Source organism: Podarcis liolepis, assembly GCF_965112155.1.
Source record: "Podarcis liolepis genome assembly, chromosome: 1".
NCBI classification, from domain to species: domain Eukaryota; kingdom Metazoa; phylum Chordata; class Lepidosauria; order Squamata; family Lacertidae; genus Podarcis; species Podarcis liolepis.
Genome location: NC_139554.1, coordinates 12,020,686 through 12,047,438, shown reverse-complemented (window position 1 = coordinate 12,047,438; position 26,753 = coordinate 12,020,686). Strand labels below are relative to the sequence as shown.

Below are 26,753 nucleotides of genomic sequence, written 5' to 3'. Positions count from 1 at the left end.
TGGTAGCTCCATGCACTATAAACAGTGGCGAGGGCTAACAACTTAACCAAGACAGAGGCAATTAAATGTAATTTCAATGCAGGGTTGAAGTTTTTGACTAGGTATAACATTTTGTGCATGTTCCGACTTGAGCCACAAACTCAAACTGTGCCACACCTAAGCAAATCAGCATATCGGCATGCTAGTTAAAATCTCCCAAGGTAGTCCTAAGGAAAATATTCCGACATGATTTATATAGTTCAGTCTCAAAAGCTGGTGATATGCAGGACTCCCAATTATAAGCAATAATGAACTTTCTGAATATTTTGAACAAGAGCTATTACTACTACTACTACTACTAGTAGTAGTAGTAGTAGTAGTAGTAATATACTGCCCTTCATTCAAAGATCACAGGGCAGTTCATAACATAAAAATACAAAGTGAGAACACAAAATACATAACAAAACAAAAACACAAACAAACCAAATAACCCCCTCCCCCCCAAACCCCCACTTTTAAAAGGTCAGAGAATCAGCCCAAGGCCTGGTTATAGAGAAATGCTTTCGCTTGGTGCCTAAAAATATGTACCAAAGCTACCAGGCGAGCCTCCCTGGGGAGAGCATTCCACAAATGTGGAGCCACCACAGAAAAGGCCGGTTCCCATGTTGTCATCCTCCGGACCTCTCATAGAGGAAGGACACAAAGAAGGGCCTCAGATGATTATTGCAGGGTCCAGGTTGGTCAATGGGGGAGGGGGTTTTGAGGTCCTTGAGATACCACAGTCCATTTAGGGCTTTATATGTAAAAGCCACTCACTCGCCGGATCGCCACCTTGTTGTGGTGAGTAGGCTTGCGTGTTCCCATGATCCTTGTGAGTGAAGCCATTAGAAGTGTCAGTCTTGACACAAAAGAGGAAAACACTTACTCTGTGTGCACGTACGCCCTTCCCAACCTTCTTTACAAATGCAAGAAAAGGAATCTCCACTGCCAACACAGGTTCCACCATTTAAACAAGGGTTAGGAAGGCAGCTGCTGTTCTTAGCTTTAATGTTAAAAAAAAGAAAGGAAAGGAAATTAAAAATATGAAAGCGTTCAGCCAAAAGTCCTAGTACTGCATCAATCTTATGAAACGTATTTTAATCCCACCTTTTAGTTTTTAGACCCCAATGCTGGTTACAACAGTAATCGATACAATAGTCAATAACCTAACACTACAATTGTCAGCAAAAGCCTGCCAAAATGAAATGAGCTTTTGTAGGTTATTTAAAAGCCAGTATCAAAAAAAGGCAGGCGAGCCTCCCCCAGGGAGAATTCTGTAATCTGGGCACTGCCCTCCTCGGCACCAACAAACCATACTTCTGACTGCATGTGTGGGCTATGTTTCAGTCCAACCCCCTGCAATGGAGGAATATGTAGCGATCCCTTATGGGCATTGAACCTGCAACCTTATATACAGTGGTACCTCGGTTTACAAACAGCCCTGTTTATGAACTACTCGGTTTACGAACTTCGCAAAACCAAAGTAGTGTTCCGGTTAGTGAACGTTACCTCCGTTTACGAACGGAAGCCAACGGTGGAAGGGCACCAGCGGCGGGAGGCCTCATTAGGGAAAGTGCACCTCGGTTTCAGAACGGCTTCGGTTTAAGAACGGACTTCAGGAACGGATTAAGTTCGTAAACCGAGGTACCACTGTATTCTAAATGTGTCAACGATAGCTTGATGTTGCCAAAATATATTTTTACCCATATCTGTTCAGAGAAATGACGGTTCCTCCCACAGCTCTGGCTTCAAAATGGTTCTAGAGTAGCCAAGTTGAAGAAAACCATTTCTACTTCTTCTCCTGTGCAGTTATAGTCAAAACTGCCTGTGATTTTTGTGACGGAAGAGAGCTCGCTAAGCAAAAGCAAGACTAGTAAAGGGTTCCCGTTTACTATTATGTTCTAACCATGTTTTCCCCTGATCACTAATGAGATTGGGGAAGGGGGAAAAAAGCACAGGCTGTTTATAGTTAGCTTCCTGAGCAAAGCAGACGTACATCCAATCTGAATATATTACTGAGCAGATTAAGCACTTACCAATGTTGCAAGTGCTTCCTTTCCATTCCGGAGGACAAGAACACCGAAAAGTATCTCCGTCGTCGTAACACGTTCCTCCATTTGTGCAAGTATTCGCGTCACACTGGTACTCACCTAAAAAGCCATGAAAACAATTTAAGCAGCTAATCGCATGTCTAAGTTTTTTTTTTTTTTTTTTTTTTTTGCTTTAGGAACCAGAGACGAATGTTTTGTTAGAGCCAGATACACTACTATGGAATCTTACGAGCCAAAATGTTTAGAGCTTATTCTTTAGGGTGTTTGTTTTATGCACTGGAACAACTCAGGGGGTTCCAGGATGGCATGGAGCTAACAAACCTAAATGAGTAGATATATATATAAATGATTCACTCATCCGTGGAAGTAATTGCTCCAAAAGACAGTTTGAAATTAGTTTTAATTTCATAAAATTATGCCACAAGCATTGGGCAGAGCTGCAGTTTTCATTTTGATATGACAGGATTCCAAACTTTCTTTCTTCAGCTATAGTGTGCCAATTTTTTATTTTTTTTTCAACTTAGTGGTTTCATTTGGGGAAAAGCAGACAGTGATTGGACTTGTTTCTACATGACTCTCTTCATCAAATCCCTTTCTGCAGTTCTTTAGAGTCCCTTCAAAGCTACTTCAGTTACTTTACAATACTTTCCTCTTTTAACTTCTGGGTTTGAGCTGAACTATACCATCTAAAGCACACTTACTTGAATGGCATGTTTTGCCTTTCCAGCCACTTGTACATTCACAATAGAAGTCATTCTCTAAATCAATGCATCGGCCTCCATTGTGACATGGATTTGGCAAGCAGTCATTGAAATCTGAAAAATTCCAAGGGAAGAAGTACTTTAGCAAAAGAGGCAGAAATTATTTTTTGAAAAGAATACCAAAAGAAAGATGCCTATCTCAGTAACATGGCTTGTGCAGGAGCAATTAGAAACTGTTTTCAGTATTAAATGACCTATGAAGCCAAGATGAGATTAATAGAATCATGGAACTGCAGAGTTGGACGGGAGTGTCATCTAGCCCAAACCCCTGCAATCCAGCAATCACTTGCCCAACGTGGGGCTCAAACCCACAACCCTGAGATTAAGACTCTCAGTATTTATATAGTACAGTGGTGCCCCGCAAGACGAATGCCTTGCAAGACGGAAAACTCGCTAGACGAAAGAGTTTTCCGTTTTGGAGGTGCTTCGCAAAACGAATCTCCTATGGGCTTGCTTCGCAAGACGAAAATGTCTTGCGAGATCCTGCGGGGTTTTTTCCCTTCCCCCCCCCCTTTTTCTAAGCCGCTAAGCCGCTTATCAGCTGATCCGCTAAGCCGATAAGCCGCTAAAAGCCGCTAATAGCGCTAATCCGTCAATGGGCTTGCTTCGCAAGACGAAAAAACCGCTAGACGAAGAGAATCACAGAACGGATTCTTTTCGTCTTGCGAGGCACCACTGTACTATAGTTTAATCAGAAGGCAAATCCTACTTTAAACCATAGACTAGGCTCTTTTGACTCCTGGGCACCAAACCAGAAAGTCTTTTGAATCAAATCACTGTTTGAAATCTCAGCACCTTACATCACCCCCTCTTCCCAACCCTGCTAATTCTATGGGAGGACCACAGCTCAGTAAGACAAGTGTTTGCTTCACATCCAGAACCCCTGCCCTTTCCAGATAAAGCATCTCATGCTGTAGAGCTGGAAAAGGAAACTGTGCCTGACACAGGAGACAGGCAATGCCAGGCAGCAGCCAGCACTGGGCAACATGGATTAGTAATCTGATTCGGTATAAAGGCAGCTTCTTCATGTACTCACATCCATAAAGAATCTGATCAGTTTGGTCTAGACACAACACTTTATAGTGTTTAAAGTGGAACAGCAAAAATTAGGTCCCAGACTTCTGCTCAAATGGTAATTATTTTATATGCTCCAGAATGAATTGTTTATGGTGTCATAACATATTGTTTAATTAACAGAAGTCAAATCATTCTGATATAAAGGACAGTTCATATTTAGAAAGATACAAATGGTACTGTTAGCACTTAGGAGATGTTTTCTCTGAATTCACCTTTTCTATTTTGAGAGCTATCAAACAAGATCACAGAGACAAACTCTTCTTAAGAATTATAGTCTGGATAAGTAGAGTCATCTTCCTCTTTCTTTAGGGGTGTGTGTGCTTTTAAATTAGGCATGCACTCTGGAACGCTTGGTCAGATGAAAAACACGTTTACCTGAGTTTAAGGCTATAATCTTAAATTTATTTTCCTGAAACAGGCTCCAGGAAACTTCTGAGTAAAACTTGGGCTGCAGGTAAGGGTCAGTCTCCTGGCTAGGCATGGACAAGGTTGTCACTTTTGGCTTCTCAAGGTTTCTCACTTTTCCAATCTTAAATTCAGTTCTCCAGTCAACATTCCTCAGTATTTTAGTGTGCCTTTTGCCTACTGTACACATTTTTATATTTAATGTTCCCTGATATACACATCTTGCAAGCAATTAATCCTAATGCATTTTTGTTATTTTCACCCACATATTTTTTAAATTTATTTTTACAATTAACAAAATTTACACACCACTTATTTGTAGTAAAATGCCATTTTATGCACCTACCCTAAACTATGAAGTCGAAAATGCATATGATTTGTTGTAAAATGGATAATGTATAATGAGTTGGATTTAATAAAAGCATTTAAAATCAAAAAAAAAAATAAACTATGAATTTTTGCACAGATTATCTGATTGCAGAACTGCAGTGTGTAAAATGTGGAGAAGTGTGAATTCTGAAGGAGAGCTGTACTTCAGCTTGCATTTTTAGGACATGTGAATTAAGTAGATTTGCATTAAAATGTGAACCAAAACAAAATTCTGCCTCATCCCTACTCATGACTACTTCTGCTATTTAAACAGTTAGTTGTACTCACTTATATCGCACAGTTTTCCTTCCCAGCCTGTCTGGCAGAAGCACCTGAAATCGTTAACTTCATCTATGCAGGTCCCACCATTTTTGCATGGATTTCCAAGGCAGTCATTGATATCTAAGGAAGACAATGCACAATCACCACTGGAACCATTTTATTTGGTGTGACAAGTCACCACAAGAGTGTTCATCTATTGAGGAAAGTCATGATTGCTCCAGCTGGAAAAGGTGTGTCAGCTTGTAGAACAGAGATGGGAATAATTTTTAGGTACCAGGAGCTCAACTGGAGAAAGGTGTGAAGTTGTGGATAAGGGAACAAAGAACACAATTAAAGGAAAAGGATGCTTCTGCGCACATGCTCAGTCCAGAATTTTTTCAATGCCAGAACTAACCTCCAAGTTCTGCCACACAAAACTCCAGTCCTCTCCAAACTTTGTTTCAGCTGGTTTTGGGGGAGTTGCTATTTTTAAACATTAGAAAGCTGGAAACCCTTGCTAGTCCACTACAAATCTCCCCAAGATCTTACTGTAGATTCTGATCTACCTTCTGCCTAATACACTTTTTGAGAGTGGTGGCCAAATAGAACCAATGTTTGACTACAAGATGCCTTCCGTGTGAATGTAACAGGCGATTGTTTTGCTATGAACTGCTGAAATGGTACCCAGGCGTGTTTTAAAGAAATAGAAACAACCACCCAGCGAACCATGGCATTTGACTAATTATCCAATCAGTCTTCAAGAATTCAGGAGGAAGTAGCTGCCATTTAATATCTGCACTACAGTGATGTTTGTCTGTGGTATGACACCTGCCTTTTTCCTGTTCATAGAAATGGTCTGCCATGATCAAGCTTTGAATCTTGAACCAATGACCTAGGAATGAAATCCTTTAAATCCCATTAGGAGCCTAAGCTCTCACTCTAAATGGTTTCAAAACAAATGTGTTTCTGATGCTGTACACCGCCCTGAGATCTTTTGATAAAGGGTGGCATATAAGTTGAAATAACAACAGCAGCAACAATGTACATACCAGCTTAGTTTTTAATAAAATATTTTTTTCCGCTGCCACTTACTTTCATGACAGTATGTTCCAGTAAAGCCCTTCTCGCAGGCACAAGTAAAATTGCCTCCTGGTTGACTGACACATTGTCCATGGGGTCCACATACACTGGAGGAAATTAATCGGACGCCTTTCCGGGTAGCATTTGTGAAGACCTCTATTGTACAGCTGTCTATTACTAAGAATAAGACATATGGCTTTTGAGTAAAAGAAAACAAATCCTGCATACAGTCTACCTTCCAATGCAGCTTTTTCACCTGCAGCGCACAGCATTTCATTAAACTAAGTCTTCCTAATATTTAGTAGGCATATTTAGAATGCTCTAAGAAACTTCATTCACAAGCAGATTTGAGAGCTGGGCCTACAAGGGTACATTAAAAGAAGGCAATGTTTCCCCCCTTTCATTTAATTTTCCATAGGAAGGATGGCACATTCTAGTTTTTGTACCTTGTTCTATTTTCCTTCCTAGAGTTTTAGTTTTACTGCTAAAATCAAACTGTATTGCTTGCGTTTACATTTTTAAGCTAGCAAGACTTGTCACACTAATTAAGAAAAAAAGCAATTTAACCAACGGCCACCTTTCCTGCAAGATGTCCATTTTTATACGGCTTCTACGGTAGGTACTTAGCTACTACCAAGTAAACAGGTTTACAGGACAAATATACCTTTACACGAATTATTTTTGCAGTGATCCTTAAGGTGAGAGCAGTTCTTTCCATCATAGTCATCGGAGCAAGCACAATAATAGTCTTCTCGCAGATCATAACATTTAGCTCCATTCTGGCAAGGGCTAGGCTTGCAGAGATCAATATCAAGCTGCAAAAGGTTTAAGACAACACGGGTTAACATTCCTTAAGTATGCCAACACATAACGTTGCATGTTAAAATTCTTGCAGTTACTTCAGTCTTTACAAATTGGTTGCACACACTTATAAGGGATGTAGCTTTCCAGTAACAGAAGCATTTTCCAGTCCAAATCAAGTTTTTGTTTACACCAGAAGCATAAATTACGGAGTGTCACTTTTGCTAAGACGAGAGGGTGTATTGATATGTTAAGAATGACTCCCCCCCCCCCGTATTATGCAAAATGCAATATACAGATAGGGATTACATGTATCATTTTCAGGGAATCTCCCAACAATTTTTTCCCCCTGGGCTGGCATCTTCTCTGCAAGATGGGAATATGTTTGAAAAGCATGTGCCAACACAGCCGTTGGGAGAATTTAGCAGGGGATTCAGATTGTAGGGAGAGAGAAAAGGCTCGCTCTTCTAATTCTGTGTGTACATTTAAGCAAGGTGGTTTAAAGCTGATTTGTTACTATTATGGTGATGAAAAGGGACAAACTTAAACAAGCCTTGCACCATGTAAGCATTTGCAAAGACAAATCCTTTTAAGGAAATTATTAATCTTAATACAGTATTCTTGTACCAACTGCATTTACTTTAAGCACCATCTACCTGTCAGCAAGGCAGACATAGAAAAAGCATGGCACCTATCTGATAAAAGTTCCTAGATTTGAAATCTGGACGAAAACTTTCAATGAAATATACAATTCTATTATTCTATGTCCACCTGAAAAGTCCTTTTGCAGACAGCGGAAGTTGTCCCTGACCTACTCTTGATTTAGAACTATCTTTCTCAGAACTATCACATATCATTTTCGGAATATGAAAGAGGGGAAATTCAACACTCCCTAGTGGGGAATATTGCAAGGGCATTTGTATCCTTTTAATGAAAAATTTATTTTCCTGCAGCGAAACCCAGACATGGAGCAGTTAGTTATTCCCCCAGGATATGATAAGCTACACTATTTATCTCTGGAACGTATCACAATAGAATATAGTTGTCCAAACACATTAGAAAATTCACACAGCAGTATGAATGCACACAAATTGGCCACGTTAAATTTGGAATCTGATTTTTAGCCCATATGAAAGTTTAGCATTTATGAATGTGGCAGGCACATAGTGTAAAAATCAGACCCCTATAAAAAAATCATCACATTGATATTTTCAGTAACTAATAGATGCTTATTCCAAATATATTATGACCTTAGCTACTGGGATTTTACTGCAGAAGTTTGTCTGTTTACATGGGACAGTAAAGTGAACAGCTGAGTGGCAATTATCTAATTACACAGCCATGGGTTGCTCGGGCTTAAATTATAACAGGACTCTTTCCAGAATTCAATCCATCAAAGCTATTAAGAAGGCCAAGGGATCCTTCACCTCACAGAGATCTCCTGAGAAGCCTTGAGGACAGAGACAGCGGAATCCATTCACCAAGTTCTCACAACGCCCTGCATTTTGACATGGGTTGCTCATGCATTCATCAACTTCTGTTTCGCAGTTCTTTCCTATGAAACCAGGGGGGCACATGCAGTGGTAACCATTCACGACATCCTATGGGAAACGAAAGATCAAAAGGAGAGCACTTATGTCAGAAGGTACTGGGAACAGACTTTCGTATCATTTTCTTCAAATAAAATCAAACTAGAATCTCAGAACCACAAATTTTCATTTCTTTTTTTTTTTTAACAAGAGAGGCAAGATTCATCTGGATTAACAACAAAGTTATGCTTTAGTACAGAACGAGTGGCTCCTAAGCCCATTCTCCCACAGCTTTTAATCTCTTTCTTTCTCTTTGGTGATTACTCATAGCCAAGTAAAATTGTCTTCCATGAATATGGTGCTAACTATGAGTCTTCAAGTGACTGTGGAGGCCAATTCTGGATCCACACATCCTTCCACAGTAGGGACATAGGTTTCCGGGAGGGAGTTGATCAAGGTGAGGGTTTGCCAAATATGCCTTCCTCTTAGCACGTTTCTCCCTTTTGCCTTTGGTAGAGGCTATTCTCCAATAGAGATTTAATCTAGACCTATGGGGGCTACCTGCTTCCTTTGAGCCTGCTGGATGTTCACATCTCCACACTGTGAAAAGTGACTGTTTATAGGCCTACATTCTACCTCTTGCCTTTTAACAAACTGATGAGCCGCTGCTAGCTTTCATTTTTTATAACTATGTTCTCAGGAGAAGGCAGCTTGCAGTGCATCCAAAAAGCTGCACCTATGAAATGGCTACATTCATTACATATCCAAATTGGTTATCCATGCAAATCACATAAGGTGTTTTCTTTTACCAAACCTATGCTCACTTTTAAACCCCCTAGCACAGCTATTCTGGTTAAAAGTGAAAAAGCTAAGTTTTAAAATCATGTTTACTATTCCAGGATAAATTCCTAGAACCTTTTTAAAAGAAAGAAAGAAAGTTGCTTTCCAACCCTGTAGTACAGAGACTGATGACACAGAGAAACATACCAGAGTAAGTAGCTCAGCAGTTTCATGTTTGAATTTTTAGAATTCTTGGACAAATGCCACCTAGTACTACTAACTTAATCAGTTGGCTCCAAAGCCATCCTATGAACGTTTCAGAGGAACAGTTCTTCCCGTTTGCCATTCAAAATGCTAACATGTGGACCGTACTTCAAATGTTCATGATTATTCTAAGAATCATTTAACAGCAGCATTCCTACCTAATCTTAGTACCATAAAGTCAACAGTCTTTTTTTTTTTTAACAGAAAGGGAAGGGGTGAGTGTGGACAGAGTTCTACCCAACTGCTCTTGAAAGAAACAAGCCTGCACCAAAATAGTAGGCACATATGGTTCAACAACTACTCAGGTACAACCCACCAAATTTAGACATTTGTCCGTTTGATTTCAATGGAAGGGATATGAATTGCTCCTACTGAAATCAATTGTGCTTCAAAAGCACTCAGGTTGGCTACATCGTATCCCATTAGATTGTTTGTGGCTTTTATCCCTTCATCAGCATAATTTCCAACTTCCCAAAAAAGAAAGATGCGTGTATGGGATGTGAAGAACAACAAGCAGCATGATACAAGGTCCTCCTCAGTAACGTGGGATGGATTTTTTCCTCATTTTGCAAGTTCTTTAGCAACAACGAATGGATGCTAACCGCAAATTATGATATAAAACAAGCTTGGCATCTGAAAAAATTCTCATGCAAATTATCCAAATTTTCCAGAAAACCCACGTCACTGCCCTCAAATATGGTTTTGTGTAGGCTGGCTTGATTTACTCTTTAAACTAGCAATGCACAAGCAACTTAAAATATATTGTGATAATCAATGCAAGGCTAAATGCTGCCAGAAGAAAAACAGCTCAAATATATTGCAGACCTCCCAAACACTCAAACTGTTCCTGAGGAGCTGTTAAGTGGGGAGAAGAGGAGAGTGGGGAATTACAGGGAAACAACCCCTGGAGGGTGAGGGGCAGTTCCAAGTCTGACAACCAGTGTTACCTGCTCTGCCTCATTCAGATGCGGAGCTAAGCTAAACCATGGCTTGGCAAAGATGAGCCAACGTGTGGGCTTCCAGAGGGGAGATCATGGTCACTTAGCTCCTCCTCCAGTTGTTCTGCTGCTGCACTGAGTGAAACTATGGGTTGTCTTAGTGCAGGCATGGCCAAACTTGGCCCTCCAGCTGTTTTGGGACTACAGTTCCCATTATCCCTGACCACTGGTCCTGATAGCTAGGGATGATGGGAGTTGTAGTCCCAAAACAGCTGGAGGGCCAAGTTTGGCCATGCCTGTCTTAGTGTGAACCCAGGCTCATGGCTTAAATCTCTCATGCAAACCATGAACTGTAAGCCCATAGGATAAACCTTGGTTATAGCTTGTGGTTTGTCTGGGGGAGTGAAACCAGGAATCTGGGTTAAAGCAACACTTCAGACCAAACCATGGCTTCACTCAGCACAGCAGCAGAATTGGAGAAGCAAAGATGTTGCAATTTTCTTTCCAGGAGCCAGCACACCTGCTCATTCACAGTAGTAATAATAGTAATATTTTTATTATTTGCACCCCACCCATCTGACTTGGTTGCCCCAGTCACTTTGATCGACTTCCAGCATATAACTAAACCTTCATATGGCTTAGCGCATGCTTCCTCAACCTTGGCCCTCCAGATGTTTTGAGACTACAATTCCCATCTTCCCTGACCACTGGGTCCTGCTAGCTAGTGATCATGGGAGTTGTAAGCCAAAAACATCTGGAGGGCCGAAGTTGAGGAAGCCTGGATTAGCGTTAACATGTGAACTGGGCCATAGGTTGAATTTTAAGGAGCTCCAGAGCACCTCAAAACAAGAAAACAAAACAAATGCATTTAATCTTACCTTACAAGTTCCTCCATTTTGACACTGCCCATGACAATCATTAATATCTAGGGATAAAATACAAATGAGATTAAAAATAAAAAAGACCGGAACTCAATTGCAACGAATAGACTGAAGATGAGTTAGCAACGTCTGTTCTTTCTTAATAAGCAATCTGAAGTCTTCCAGAGGCAAGGAAATACAAGCTGTATGGGTGATGAAGGTTTGAATACCAGGCAATATTCAAGCAAAAACGTCAAGTTAGTCTTCCCAAGACCAGAATACTGAAGCTATTCCCCAAGTTAGTTCATTCCACAACTCAAACGTTAAGGCTTTAGATGCAAGGAAACATCTGCTAAGGGAGTCACCATACATGGTTCTTTGAAAGGCTTTAAAGATATCTTTATCATTTCTAAAGATGTCTTAAATTAGGAATTAGGAAGATTTTGATCTATTCTATAAATAAAAGCTATTTTAGGGTCAGATATATATATACGCAAGATTAAATACTGACTGATGTGACAATTTACTCCTTTCCATCCTGGAATGCAGTCACAGTAATATCCACCAATAAGATTTTTGCAAGAATGAGCATTAAGACAGGGTTTCCCTTCACACTCATTAGCATCTGTGAAAGAAGAGAAAGAAAAGCAGGGAGTGAAGAACAAACCCAGAAATAGACTGCCCTTGCACCAAAGCAGAGCCTCCAAAATATCAGCTACATGTCACAGTGACATGTTTGCTGATATTTTCAACATGCATGCTGCATAATTTTCCCTATAAAGCAAGCACCAATGGTTATAAGCTTCAGATTTTTGTGGTTCTATTAAACTCCAGTTATGCAGCTAAGAGAGATTATCTGAACAGGCCAGCTCCCCAAGTCTTTGAGCAAAAGTATAATAAATACTAGTTTGGGGAACTGTGAGCAATGACGGCTACCGTAGGAGTTTTTCCAGGTGTGGAGAATATGTAAATGATATCCAGCATCGACAATGCCTAGGAATTTGTAGACAATGCCTAGGAATTTATAGAAGTGGCAGGAAATGCAGCAGATTGGAAGAATGAAACTGGAAATCTGCCATGTTGGTTACCACGAGGGCCCAGCAGCCTCTACTTGTGCAGCCATTGACTTGTCCCCCTGCTGTCCTTGCCCATTTCCTGTGACTTCCCTCGTGGTTTGATGGGTCTTGGGCACAATACAATCCAGGTTGGGGGAGTGCTTAATGGTGGACTGCGCCCAAGGGGTGGACTGAGCCCAAGGAGTGACGGACAGGTCTAGCCTGCCCACTCATCTTCAGAGACTACTTAAATTCTTCTGCATAGCCCTGAGGCATGCATGTAGTACAGGAAAAAATATTTTGGGTCAAGCAACGTGCAGGAATAAGGGAGCAGTCGATAAGCACACACCCCGAGGCAACAGGAGCCAAGTGTAGTAGCTTAACAGTGCAAGCATGCCCTAATTTTAGCCACCCTAGGAGTTAAGTCCACCACTATTATCATGCTGAAGACAATGTTGCTCAAGTTTGCAGCAAGTGAGGGAAGGATGCTTTTCAGAATGCAACATTGCCTGTTCCTGCACTCAAGAGGCATTTAAAAGCATCACACATTCTGATTCTCACAAGATTAACTCAGACGTAGCTAAAACATCAAAGGAAGCATTTATACAAAATGACTCAGAAGCAGCTAAAACATCAAAGGAACCATTTGCACAAAATGACAACAATATACTTACAATAATGAACGTGACTAATTTTAAAGATAGCTTACAGTCTTGACTTACCAAGCTGGCAGGTTGCCCCAATCCACTGCTGTGGACATATGCATTCAAACCCATTAATGCGATCAACACAAGTTCCACCACTAGCACATGGGTTAGAGGCACACTCATCAATATCTGGGGAGGAAAAGAATGGTCTGAGACAACCATACATGTTGTTTTCGATGCAGATAAATGGGCATAACCATAACTCTTTAGGAAAAGGCTATCAAATCTCATGGACAGTTTGGAAATCACCAAGCTCTGATGTGTTTATGCTCAAGTGCTCCCCATCAGGAAATAATCAGACCTCTTTAAGATCCTAAAGCAGTTCCACTGCAGTGTAACTCATAAACAGACACATTTTAAACCTTCCACGATATTAAGCGTGAGAACTCTAAGAACAATCCCGATTCTTTTTTTAAAAAGAAAGGCAACCAGCCCTCATTCACTAACCATTTGCTTAAGTGTAAACATATCTTTACAATTTGTGGTATTAATCAAAGCATGTCCAAAGTCCATTCTGGGGCCTAATTCGGCCCACCAGTCATTTTAATCCGGTCCCTGTGGCAGTTTATTTCCTGGGGTAAAATTAAAATCCAATAAAAAGCTGAACAACTTCAATCCTTAAAAAAAAGGTCAAGAACTTTGGTTGGCCCTCACGCATGTTCACTTCATCAAATATGGCCCTCTTTGAAAAAAGTTTGGACACCCCGTAATACACCCTCCGTTTGCCCCTAAGTTTGTTCACTATTTAATTCAACATCTATTGTCACGCTGGCTATAAATGATAAAAAAGTTTTTAGCAAACTCTGCAAGATGAAGAAGCCTGAGAGTACACAACAGCACAACACAAGATGCTTGGCACTCTTGCCATTGGATGCTTCCACTGGAACTGAACAAATGGAGTTGCTAACCTGGTTATAGCACCTTGTTTGTGTAGTGGTTAAACACCAAAGTGATGCAGTTCTTGCCCGGTTTAGAAACAGGGTGTTCCCTGATTCTGTGAAAAAGCTAAGAACGTAACTGCGTTCCTGTCACTTCTATCCTTCCAGGAGTCACATTTGGGATACCCACCATGCTCATGGCAGCAACAAAATTTATTACAGAACCCTTGCTGAAAGAAGGTTTGATCCTTCTCATCAGTAATTCCTCACCATATGCCTTTGAGGGCAAAGTATTACATCAAGGAATAGTGATGCAAGCCCTCAGCAGAAACAGAAAAACACAACTCGCCACTACTGATTATTTTGCTACCCACCACCTCCAAAAATATACCACTCTCCTCCAGCACCTCCTAGCAAATGTGCTGCTGCATGAAGAAATCAAAGAGTTTGCTTTTTGCCTCAACTTTCAAGAGAGTTCTGTTGTTTTGATCCTATACATGTGTAATCCTAAATGTGGTGCTGCAGAGGCCACAAGGAAAAGGATAACAGCCCCCAGATAACACTTGAACTGAAAGTTACTTTGCCAGGAACTTTTTGATTATAAGCATGTTAGCTCTTAAGCACTTGCACTCATTAGGTGCTGTGCAATGCTCGATTAACTATTAATCTGCTACATCAACCAATTAAGCTTCTGACTGACCAAGAAAGGGATTAATAACTGAACGACCACAAAAAATTCTTAAAACTACAATGGCAGTCGACAACTTAAGTAGCCTCTGCCCTTCTCACATATGATAGAACCAATGCGATTTCTAAGATGGTGCCGCCTGTGATACATACATGCACGCGTGACTAAAGATGTAGGAGCTGTTCTCCAGATGTGTGGCTTTATTATGCAGATTTGATCCATCGACTGACAAAATCATACAACTAAGATTTTATTAGCTAAGTGACAATCCCATTATTGTATCAAAGTGGAAGTGCGATTTCAGTTCACTCAATGAACATTCATTTGCTATAGTTACAAGCACCTAATCAGTTTGTTTCATGTGCACATACAAGTCATAATACATCTGAAACCAAGCTGTACCTACCAATAGCACACGTTGGTCCACTCCAGCCTGCTGGGCACTGGCATTTGAAGCCTGATGAAATTTCGTGGCAAACTCCACCATTAGCACAGGGATTTGATACACAAGCATGCTCAGCTAATAAGAAAAGAAAATTATCCTCAGTACCCAAATCCAGGTTTAAACACTTTTATTTCCAAGTATGTAACAAAGGCCTTGTCCTTCCTTCACAAGAGCCTTTTGCCATCTTCCCAAGTTTACTGGAAGCTCTATCTGGAATACTTTTACAGACTCTGAAATTTGTCTGCTTCTGCACTTGAACTAGAACTTCCTTAGGCAACACATAGGGCTTACTCAGATTCCTAATCCTGGTTTGGCATAAGCAGAAGCTTTTGGCGCATGCACTCAGTGGCGTAGCGTGGGGTGCGCAGGGGGGGCCAGCTGCACCGGGCGCAACATCTGGGGGTTAGGGTTAGGGGGCGCAAATCCACGGGTTAGGGAGCGCAAATTACTTGCCTTGCCCCGGGTGCTGACAACCCACGCTATGCCACTGCATGCACTCCTAGGCTCTCCTCACTCATGGGTAGTGATTCCCTACTTCTGACCCTACTTTGCCTATCCATATGAAACAACAAACTGTGGTTTGCTTCAAACAAGCACTGGGGATTGGGGAGAGGAACAAGAGGAGGGAACAAAGCGCCTCAAGGCTTGTTCATATCTAAAGGGGCCCAAAGTCTTATCAATCTGCACACAGGTTTGGTATTTAGCCATCTGAACAAAACTGATTTTAGATTAGTCATCAAGGGTGACAAATAATGACAAAATCACCAACAGCTATGTTTCATTTAATCATGAAAGGTATATGGAGGAACATTCTTGTCATCGTAGAAAGTTGAACAACAACAACAAGAAGACATGCAATTGTTTGTCAGTACCAATTTCACAGTTCTTTCCAGAGTAACCATCTTGGCAAGCACAGCTGTATTCGTCTGGTTCCGTATTCATGCAGGTTCCACCATTCACACATGGGTGATGATTTCCGCAGTAGTTTAAATCTAGATAGAGGGTGAAGGTGGAGTCGAGTTATTTGACACAAGAAGATGCAGAACTACTACGTGGAGATCTTTCAAGAGAAGGGTAGAGGCAGGCAGAGTATCTTTAACACCCACACACCTCTGCCCACTTTCCCCCTTTAATTCATTTTGACTTCGTATCAGTCACTGGGTATATTGCCATCTCAACCAACATCTGTGATGTAAAGACAAGATAAAGCAAATCTCTTAGGAATAAATGCATTACACTCACACTGGCCTGGTTTGCACATCACACTAAATCAAACCATGGCTTAGGGTGAGCCTGAAGGATCCAGAAGAGGACATCACAGCCGCTTTGCTCCTTCCTGGCTGTTTTGGTGCTGTGCTACACTGAACTAAGCCATGGTTTGGGCTTAGCATGTTGTCCTGACTCTGGCTTGTGGTTTAGCTTTCTGGACAATCCACAAGCTGTAAACCATAGGGACAACCTTGGTTAGAGTTTGTGGCTTGTCTGGAGAAAGCTAAACTGCATAGCTGGGCCTGGATGACACAGTAAGCCAAATCATGGTTTAGTTCACTGTTGGTGTGGCAGCAAAACAACTGGGGAGGAGCAAAGTCGATGCATTTCTTCTCTGGGAGCCCACGTGCTCATGTTAAGCCATGGTTAGGGATGGCATGACATGCAAAGCATGCAAGGGCAAGCTTGCAAATTGCAAAACCTGCCTGCTTGCTTAAATGCAATAGGCAAGTGCCACCAGAGAGTTAGAAGACAGATGCTCTCTGTAGTGAGCACATGCTTGGCAAAAACAATCGATATCAGGTTACTAGTTAGTAATGAGATTTAAATTTTAACTATGAATGGAAGTTCAGTACCTTTGTTGCAGAGCAGACCACCCCAGTTGGTTTCACATTTGCATTCCCAGGGGACGTTGCAACTCCCATGAGCACAGCCTGGGTAGGGGACACACGCATCGCAGAACTGCCCTTCCCAACCATAATTACACCTAGACATAAGTGCATGTTAAATGTTAGCAACATGATGCTTAATTATCTATAATACACATATTCAGAGCACTGCATTTATTATTTAAAGCAGGCTAATTGTTCCACATGTAACAGAATACTGGAGTATTATTGTGTTCCCCTGTCAGAATGCGCATCTCATGATGTGCTAGCCCATACTCTACAAGGATTAAAAAAACAACCTGGCAGTTCCCAGGTGAATAAAGGACTTCTGCCCAGAACTTCCATATACAAAAGAAATATAGCTCCACTGCAGCAGAAACAACTGACAAGGCGGAATTTGTTTTAGGCATAACCAAGAGCAGCTTATTTGTACCAAGATGTGTGATTCATTTTTTAGACCCAGAAATGGCCCAAAATGAAAAGCTCTCCAAGTTGCCGTTATGATGCTCAAACTCCATTTATTTCAATAGAATTTCGATAGACTGTGTCAGATTTGCTGTAATTCCAAGCATACTTATTGCTTAATACATCCCATCAGTTTCAATGAGGCTTACATGTGCATAGGACTGTAAAGTTAATCTGTCTTCACAATGCTCTTTAAGCTTAGAGCAGCGTCCCTGCTTACTTACAGTAAGTTACAAGATAGTCAAACCCCAAGGCTCATTTGAGAGGCCTAAAAATGGCTTAGGCCAACCAGTCACAAAACAGGAGTACAAGGGCAGAGCAGTAAAAAAAAAAAATGGAGGCAGATGGAAGCAGAGATTGGCTTAATCAACTGGAAATTACTGGCATTGTTTTCTATTTAATCCCTTTTGGAATTTTTCTTGTAGCAGGTAGTTCAGCTTTCCTCAAGCTATATACAGTTATTAGTTCTGGAGGTATTGATTTTATGAATCTGAATAGAGAAGGCTTTCTGCTTTATGTTTTTCTTCCTCATCACATGCTCCTCAAAGCATTTTTACCCATCTCCTCTCATTTCTTCTCGCATTCTCCTTTTGCACTAAAACCGCAAGCTTGGGAGGCTGGCATAGGGTAACAGGTATTTGCTGTCCCTTTTACATTCAATTCTTGCTCTTATGAAGCTCCCATCTCTTACCCACTATTTCCATTTTATTCTATTCTATTCCATTCTATTTCATTTCATCTATTTCCATTCTATTTCCATTTTATTATTACCATTACTCTTGGAGCTGCTGCTAGACAGTCTAATCCAAAAGCTACTGAATGATGAGGGGATGGGCTGCATCTGAAAGCAAGCAGACACACTAGCAGTCCCTGGCCCAGTTTTGAGCACTGCCGGTCTAGGGAATACTTGGTTCATTACAGCTTGCTTTTCTTATTGGTCAAAAAACCATTGACTCCCTCTACAAGAGCTTGAGCACAACAATAACTCAATCACAAAACAGAAAATGAAGGTGACATGGAACCCCTTCCAACGAAATGATCTGCCCATGAAGAGCCGTTTGAAAGAATGAAATGATGGAGGGCAGTTGTGGAGCTACATGTGGGGCACAGAGAGTCCCATGAGGATTTGCTCCTGCCCGCTTAGGTTGTGTATGGCTGCTAAGCAGGCAACTTTTCATTTCTGTCTCCAGCTTTCCTTCCCTTCCCCCCACCTGTCACCAGGGCTGTAGCTAGGGGAGTGGAGAGGTGGGCCACCTCCAGGGGCGCAAGCGTTGGGGGGTAGCGCAAAACTGTCTAAAAATATGTCCATAAATATAAATATCCATTATTGCCTCATAAGAAATGGTTTTATATAGAGGGTACATTGAATGGGTGGAGGGGGGGAGTTGGAGGAGAGGAGGAAAGAAGAGCTAGTTTGTCCATGCTAGGGGGCGCAATCTGGACGCTTCTGCCAGGGGCGCAGCTCTGTCTTTCATTCTGTTTCTTGCTGTAGCTCCTATTTAATTCCTTTCCTTTTTGCTTCTGCCATGTTCTTCCCTTCCTCCTTCCTTTATCTTACAGGGTTTTTTCTTTTCTATGCTTGCCTCTCCCTATCACGTGTTCTACTGCCCTTTCTGCTTTAGCCTCCCTCTCCCCGAAAGACCCAATGAACACACTGCCTCTTGGCTAACATGCAACTTTTGCTATGAGCAGGAGATTTTCAAGACCAGTCTTCTCGCCTCGTTTGCTCCCTTTTCCTCCCACCACCCCAAAACATGTATCTTCAAGTTTTTCTTTCTGGCTTTTTTTTAAAAAAACCCTCTTTTCATCCTGAAGTTTTTTTCGTGCATCTCCTGAGATTTCCAAACACTCCTCCTCCTGCAAGTCTGCCAATGTCACTCCTCTTGTGCAGGGGTAGTGCTGCTTTGGCTATATGTAAACAACAGCATTCCCCCCTCCCCCCAAACTGGAAATGATTACATGAGTGATTGCATGAATGGAATGAGAAAATACTGCATGGGTCTATCCCACAAAGCACAGTTGGCTTTGAAACGTGGAAGGCAAATGGAACATTATGAAGCCACGTGGGAGGAGTCGTGGAGGAATCTCATTTCTTTGGGGAACAGTCTTTCCATCTAAGAAACAGGTATTGTTACCAGGAACTTACCCGGGGGCAGTATAAAGTTAAAGACCCAGTAGAACAAAGCAAACCAGAGAGAGGTTCATTTACATTCATTTTGTTTACCTACATGCAAACCAGCTACCTGGACATGGAAAAGGCTTATGGTTTAACTGCCGAATTTCTGCAGGAACCAAATAAATAAGCCTGTGACTATACACGGTATCCACATTTTCCTTACTCCCTTACCATGCAAGTTGTAAAGATCTAGTTGATTTTGTGCTGCACTATCAACATGTTTCAAGGGACAGCGAGTTCATTTGGATAATTAAAGAGTTTTGGTAAACAGGGGTTGCTAGGTGCTTAAACGACAAAAGCTCCTGCTGTATTAGCGCGGCATGCGTCCTTGCGACTACAATCTAGAACAGCAAGGGATCCTTGCGAAGGTTTTCCTCAAATGTGGGTGGGTGGGGGAGGCAGGCAGGCATATAATTGGGTGCCTCATAAACCTAAACAACAAAGCACGGGTTTTCCCAAAGTGCAACCTCCCACAGAGACTGCTGAAAGGGGAGAATGAAGCTGCATGTTCTTGACTGCTGAGGCTGAAGGCTTCATGTGCAAGGTGAACTGGCACAGTGAATGGAGGGAGGGAAGCCAGGCAAATATGCCTTGTGAGGTTTCTACGCCCAGGAACTGAAGACCTAGGGTATCATTTCAAGAATTTAAACCACTGAGCCTAGGGCTTGCCGATTGGAACGTCGGCAGTTCAAATCCCTGCAACGGAGTGAGCTCCCGTTGCTTGGTCCCAGCTCCTAGTAGTTTGAAAGCACGCCAGTGAAAGTAGATAAATAGGTACCGCTCCGGCGGGAAGGTAAACGGCATTTCCGTGCGCTGCTCTGGTTCGCCAGAAGTGGCTTAGTCATGCTGGCTACATGACCCGGAAAAACTGTCTGCGGACAAACGTTGGCTCCCTCAGCCAGTATAGTGAGATGAGCACCGCAACCCCAGAGTTGTTCACAACTGGACTTAACTGTCAGGGGTCCTTTACATTTACCTTTTTAGCCCTAGGTGGAATGTCTCTTCCCCTTGCACCTTCCCTCCCTTGATGAAAGAATTGTAGAGTTGGAAAGGACCCTGAGGACCACCAAGTTCAACCCCCTGCAATGTGGGAATATGCAGCTGTCCCATACGGGGACCAAACCTGCAACCTTGGCGTTTGATCAGAGCGAATGGGGTGCTAAAACAGCCTCTCCCTCACTATTCATTTGTCCTTGCCATTGCTGCCCTTCCGAACAAAGAGTAAGGCAGAGGCTCTTTTAACACCATATTCCCCCAGTGTCCCTAACCTTCTTGGCTCAAACCACCAAGATAAGCCAGGAACCCCATTCCACCTGGCCTGTGAGACAATCCCCGGCGCCTTGTGACAGTGTGATTGCGCATGTGGAGCTATTTTCCTGGAGTTGCTACAGGCCTTGCAAGAGCAGTAGTGTCAGGAACACCAGAATTCGAAAGAAACCAACTTTTGCATGCTGCAACATCAGGAGATGAGTTATGGCAATTGTTTTCAGGGATGCCAACAGGATTTCCTAGGCCAGTTAGGCTGTGTGCGGATTGGGACCTCCACAAATCCCCACCAAGAACTGCTTACGTACATGTATTAACTTAGCCTAGTCTGTCTCACAGGACAGTTACAAAGATAAAAAGGGGGAGAATATGGTAATATACGCGACCCTGAGCTACTGGGAGGAAGAACGAAACACAAATATATGATGCCATGAATGTAAAGAAAAACAAACAAGCACAAAGCTAGAAAAGCAACCCCTCTAGCTTTAACTGTAAGATTTCATAGTCCTGATATTTACCACAAAACACCCCCTTCCAAAAAAGTTTGCCAACCCTGATAAATAACAAGCCAAAAATAATCTAAATAAGTGCAATTTCACCATTTTGGTGTCTGAACTAGAAACTCCCAGCTTGGCCTATCTCACAGGGTTGTTGTGAAGATAAAAAAAAGGAGGGAGAGTAATGGACACAATCTTGAGCTGTCCTTCCTATCCCCTTATACAACCCTTTTGTCAGCGTGTATGTCAGTATCTAAATTTTCTATCAAAGCAAATGCCAGAAACCCTTCACACTTTTTATCTATTAACCTTGCAGATTTTTGACACTTCACAAGGTATAAAGTGAAATTGGAAAAGGGTTGGAAGTTTGCGCTGCTGGTCTGGCGCCAACGTGCAGAGAATTTCAAAACTGTTCAGGAGAATCCCACCTGCTACTCTTTTTCTGCCCACACATCAGAAAGGAAACATCTGTAAATAATGCAAGAGGACGTTAGGGGAAATGGGAATTTGTGTTTCTCTCCCCATCCACCCACTGTCCTCAATGCCTTCAAAGATACTCCTCACAATGATGTTCCAGAATCAAAAACAAGTAATTGCCACTATGCAAATATGCCCGTGGGCCAGAGAGTCTTTGATTCAAATTTCATGTCAGCCATAATCTCAGTTAAGTAACTTTGACCAAGCTATTGTCTCTGCCTCGGCCCACCGTCTCTAATATTATTTGCATACTCAAATAATGGAAAGTTAGGCACTGAAATATGTAACTGAAATGCGGATAAAGATACACATTAATACAGCTGAAAATTAAGAGATAGGATATAATTAAAGTGGGATATTTCAGTTTATTTCACCACTACAGCAGATTCGGTATACTGTCATGCATCCCACAATATTCCACAACAGCCCACTTCTATGCTAATTTATATATTAGGAGGGGGATGCGGAAACAACTATCTCCCTGGTTTTTTAGCTTCGTAACATCAGAACTGGTTCAGTTTAATGCCATTACTTTAATTTAGAAAGCATTTGGCTAAATAAGGGTTCTTGTTATCCAGACATGCTGCTGCTTCACAAAAATGCATTTTCTCAACCTAGTTCGATTATCAAAAGGAGGTAAAAACACATATTGCTGCCCCTGTGGCTGATACGCTAACCAAGAAAGCAGTAAGCGCATAATATATATCACAACTTTTAAGAAGCAGCTAGTTTTGAACATAAGCACCTGCAGAGCTTGCATCCTACAGTACATTCTGGGGTGGGGGCTCCAGGTTTTGAGAGGGCTGATGCCTTGTCTTCCTAAAATCAGAAGCCCATGAGCCACCTGTAATTTTAAAGGTCCCACAGTTCTCCAACATAGCACAGCTTGTGGGAATTGTGGGAAATTTAAAATCACAGGCAACTCACAAAGCCAAAGTTGGAAGTGGGGATGGAAAAGGCAAGGTCCAATCCAGAGAAGGCATCAGCACCAATGGGCCCTTGGTAGCTAACCAAATTTTGCCACTGCACGTGATCCTACTGCAAGAAAAGACTTAGCTTCCTATTACAATCTTGTACCAGTAAAAATGATTGCCTAACCAAAGGAACGCAGTGTTTACAAGTCAAAAGGTTATGTACAGCAAGCTGATTAGTTGTCACATCTATAAAGGAAGGATAAATTGAAGGTTTCCTGCCTAACAGGAAGTATGGTCATATTCAGCATGAATAGAAGCTGGAAGAGCTTAATTTCATTTCTGTATGTGAAATTGTTCAGGAATTACTACACATCCCCAGAACCTGCTGAAAAATTAAAATGTTCACACGGAAAATTAAGAGGATGTCTGAACAGAACAGTTCTTCATCATGACTTAAACTAAGAAAGGGGAAAGAAAAATGGGAGTCTGAGCTTACTGCAGCTTTAATTCACTGCTGAATTAATAGGACTGTTCTGTGATTGGCTACATAAAAACTGCTACTGCAAAATATTTATTACGAACCTTATTATGAAGAATTAAAAGAGTAGCGTCTGTATCACCAAGGCACCACAAATACAGTGTCACACAAATTCCCCTTTGCCTCTGAAAAGCCCCAAACTTTTTTTTGCCAGCGGCTGTAAAAAACAATTGAACTTTGGTGCATGCGTGTGTGTGTGTGTGTGTGTGAAACATAGCCACCTATTCATGAATTCAAGAGCTTTCTTCACCATACAATTAACTTATAATATGTTGATTTTCTGCATAATATTCCCTTAGGAATCATTTAAGAGCTCTGACTAAGCAGGATTCTTCAACATCCCCATTCAAAGATCAGAACGGATATACCAGAGTTCCATTCAAAACATTTCAGAAGCAGAATGAACCCAAGGATTTCTGAAGAGAAGCCACTTCAGCATAAAACAGCTCTCCAGATGTGGCTGAGCTACAACTCCCATCTTCCCCGACCACTGGCCATGATGGTGGATCTCAATGGCAGCTGGAGACCAACAACATCTGGAGCGCCACAGAGTCCCCATCTCTAGCATAAAATAAGAGCCATAATGCATTCAATAGGATGGAGGCTAAACAAGAAAAAACTACGAAATACACAACACCGCTGGTGGACCTGTAAAGTACACAACTGCATGCGATGCACATTATCTTTTTTTAAAGCACTGCCATGGCCATCAGCCTAATGAAAGCAAACTCCTACACATATGCTTGCACTGGAAAATTTAGGTAAAACGTTTAAGACAGGAAAGGACTAGTGGAGATGTGTGTGCATATCTTAATTTCAGAAGCCAAGTGCATCATAGGAAGGGGTAAACACACACCCAATTCAAAACATATCACCGCCACTGCTATTGAGTTAGGGCTTATCTACATTTCCTCTTGTCCTGTTTCCTATGGATTGACGTTTGCTCCGATTTAGCACTAAAGAGTAGGTTTTCCCTGGGAAAGGAACAGGGCAAGGGGGAAACCGCCTGGGCTTGTGCCTACAAAGCACAGAACAAGCAGAAGTGTGGACAAGCCTTTAGTGACATGCAGACTATGGTGCTGGTTGTTGTTATTTAGTTGTTTAGTCGTGTCCGACTCTTCGTGACCCCATGGACCAGAGCACGCCAGGCACTCCTGTCTTCCACTGCCTCCCACAGTTTGGTCAAACTCATGTTTGTAGCTTCGAGAACATTGTCCAACCATCTCGTCCTCTGTCGTCCCCTTCTCCTTGTGCCCTCCATCTTTCCCAACACCAGGGTCTTTCCAGGGAGTCTTCTCTTCTCATGAGGTGGCCAAAGTATTGGAGCCTCAGCTTCAGGACCTGTCCTTCCAGTGAGCACTCAGGGCTGATTTCCTTAAGAATGGATAGGTTTGATTTTCTTGCAGCCCATGGGACTCTCAAAAGAATGGATAGGTTTGATTTTCTTGCAGCCCATGGGACTCTCAAGAGTCTCCTCCAGCACCATAATTCCAAAGCATCAATTCTTCAGTAATCAGCCTTCTTTATGGTCCAGCTCTCACTTCCACACATCACTACTGGGAAAACCATAGCTTTAACTATACAGACCTTTGTCGGCAAGGTGATGAATCTGCTTTTTAAGATGCTGTCTAGGTTTGTCATTGCTTTTCTCCCAAGAACCAGGCATCTTTTAATTTCGTTACTGCTGTCACCATCTGCAGTGATCATGGAGCCCAATAAAGTAAAATCTCTAACTGCCTCCATTTCTTCCCCTTCTATTTGCCAGGAGGTAATGGGACCAGTGGCCATTAACTTTTTTTGATGTTGAGCTTCAGACCATATTTTGTGCTCTCCTCTTTCACCCTCATTAAAAGGTTCTTTAATTCCTCCTCACTTTCTGCCATCAAGGTTGTGTCATCTGCATATCTGAGGTTGTTGATATTTCTTCCAGCGCTGCCTTGTCATGGCGAAGGGGCTTGAATAACTCAGAGAAGCTATGAGCTATGCCGTGCAGGGCCACCCAAGACAGACAGGTCATAGTGGAGAGTTTTGACCAAATGTGATCCACCTGGAGTAGGAACTGGCAAGCTACTCCAGTATCCCTGCCAAGAAAACTCCATGGACAAAGACAACAGACGGTGCTAGTACAAGGCTGTAATTCAGTAGCTGAGCACCTACTTTGAGTACAGAAAGTCCATGTTCTATCCTTGGCATCTTCTGGTCGGACCACAAAAGACCCACCTGTAACCCTAAAGAATCACTACCAACCAGAACAGACTAACTGCTAGACAACAGTGAGCTAGATGTACCCGTGCTATGACTTGGATTAAGGCACTCATGTTCCTAATCGCCATTAGTCAACTCAGACTAACTACCCTAAGGAGGTATGTAGTTTTGTGCTGGAAGCTCAAAGCAGGCTAGTGTCATTACACTGAACGGTTAGTGTAATGGCACCAGCCCATTTTCAGCTGCCAACAGTCAGTAATAACAACTCCATGTAACTGAACACATTTAAGCAAACAAATGTAATTCAGTATGTTACTGTAACACCCAGGCTCTCCTGCCACACACATTCAGCTGATCATGGAGACAGTCACTTTGCTTGCTAGAAATGTGAGCAATAGGGTTCAGAATTGCCTGTTCTTGGAGACAGGCTGCCATACTTTCCAGAACAGGTAAAATGGAAAAAGGAGAGCAAAATAATTACCACACCTCTCAGATTATTTCGACTATAAAATAAAAACACACTTTGGGTTTGCTGCTATATGCATTTTTTTAAAGCACCAGTTTTGGAAATCTAGGGTCAAATTAAAAAGCAGGACATAACATATCTGAAATAAAAAGATCAACCTTAAGAAGTCAATAGCCTGGTTTGCATGTTAAAGCCAGCCATGGTTTATTGCACTATGGCTTGTTTTATTATCCAAATCATGTCCAGCACCTTAAATATGGCCTGTGTACTACTAACAAACCATAACCTGAAGCCATAGTCTGTTTTTGAAGCTTTAATTAGTCTGACATTATATGCCAGAAATCCATTAAGCTACAATGGGACAAGGCAAGAACATCTGGAAAACAAACCAAGCATTCATGAAACAAGCCATGGGCTGAACATCTTATGGTTGTTTAACAAACCATGGCTTGGAGTTGTGTGTGAACCAGACCAATATACCAAATCTAGAAGGTTTGCTTAGCCACTGCATCTTTCTCACAAGAGCATAAGGTAAGATTTAAGAAAATACACCCCCCCCAAACCCAAATCTGCGTATATACTTACTTGCATTCCCCAGGTACAGTGCAGCCCCCGTGGACTAAATTACATCCTTGTTTGCATACAGCTATCAAAGAAAGAGGGTTAAACATCAGTGAATGCCAACACTTTTGAAAATTTAGTTAAATGGCTTCATTTTGAACACTGCATTTTCTTCATGAAACAAACCTCAATAACACACCTATCAAGCATTTTAACTACTTCTCAGCATCTCCTGAATATGAAAGCTGTTTTCTCCAGGCAGGAGAGATACAGAAGTTCTATTTCAGACACAACAAGAAGTGCAGAGGGAAAGGAAGCACAACAAGACACTTGTGCTTCCTATT

The 26,753-nt window shown here is 41.8% G+C and overlaps 1 protein-coding gene across 2 annotated transcripts in view; it reads right to left on the bottom strand.

Annotated features, from left to right (window-relative positions):
- JAG2 (jagged canonical Notch ligand 2) overlaps nucleotides 1-26,753 on the bottom strand; it is an 88,219-nt gene that overhangs the window by 16,341 nt on the left and 45,125 nt on the right. Inside the window, exons 5-18 of one of the 2 annotated variants that reach the window (XM_083517119.1) lie at nucleotides 26,434-26,494; nucleotides 16,812-16,942; nucleotides 15,840-15,959; nucleotides 14,929-15,042; nucleotides 12,972-13,085; nucleotides 11,706-11,819; nucleotides 11,213-11,259; nucleotides 8,251-8,424; nucleotides 6,687-6,837; nucleotides 6,035-6,199; nucleotides 4,970-5,083; nucleotides 2,771-2,884; nucleotides 2,055-2,168; nucleotides 905-1,021 (exon numbers count right to left, since the gene is read on the bottom strand). In XM_083517119.1, coding sequence (XP_083373245.1) covers nucleotides 905-1,021; nucleotides 2,055-2,168; nucleotides 2,771-2,884; nucleotides 4,970-5,083; nucleotides 6,035-6,199; nucleotides 6,687-6,837; nucleotides 8,251-8,424; nucleotides 11,213-11,259; nucleotides 11,706-11,819; nucleotides 12,972-13,085; nucleotides 14,929-15,042; nucleotides 15,840-15,959; nucleotides 16,812-16,942; nucleotides 26,434-26,494 — 1,650 coding nt within the window. The remainder of the gene's footprint in view (nucleotides 1-904; nucleotides 1,022-2,054; nucleotides 2,169-2,770; nucleotides 2,885-4,969; nucleotides 5,084-6,034; nucleotides 6,200-6,686; nucleotides 6,838-8,250; nucleotides 8,425-11,212; nucleotides 11,260-11,705; nucleotides 11,820-12,971; nucleotides 13,086-14,928; nucleotides 15,043-15,839; nucleotides 15,960-16,811; nucleotides 16,943-26,433; nucleotides 26,495-26,753) is intronic. The other variant, XM_083517120.1, reaches the window with a different exon arrangement.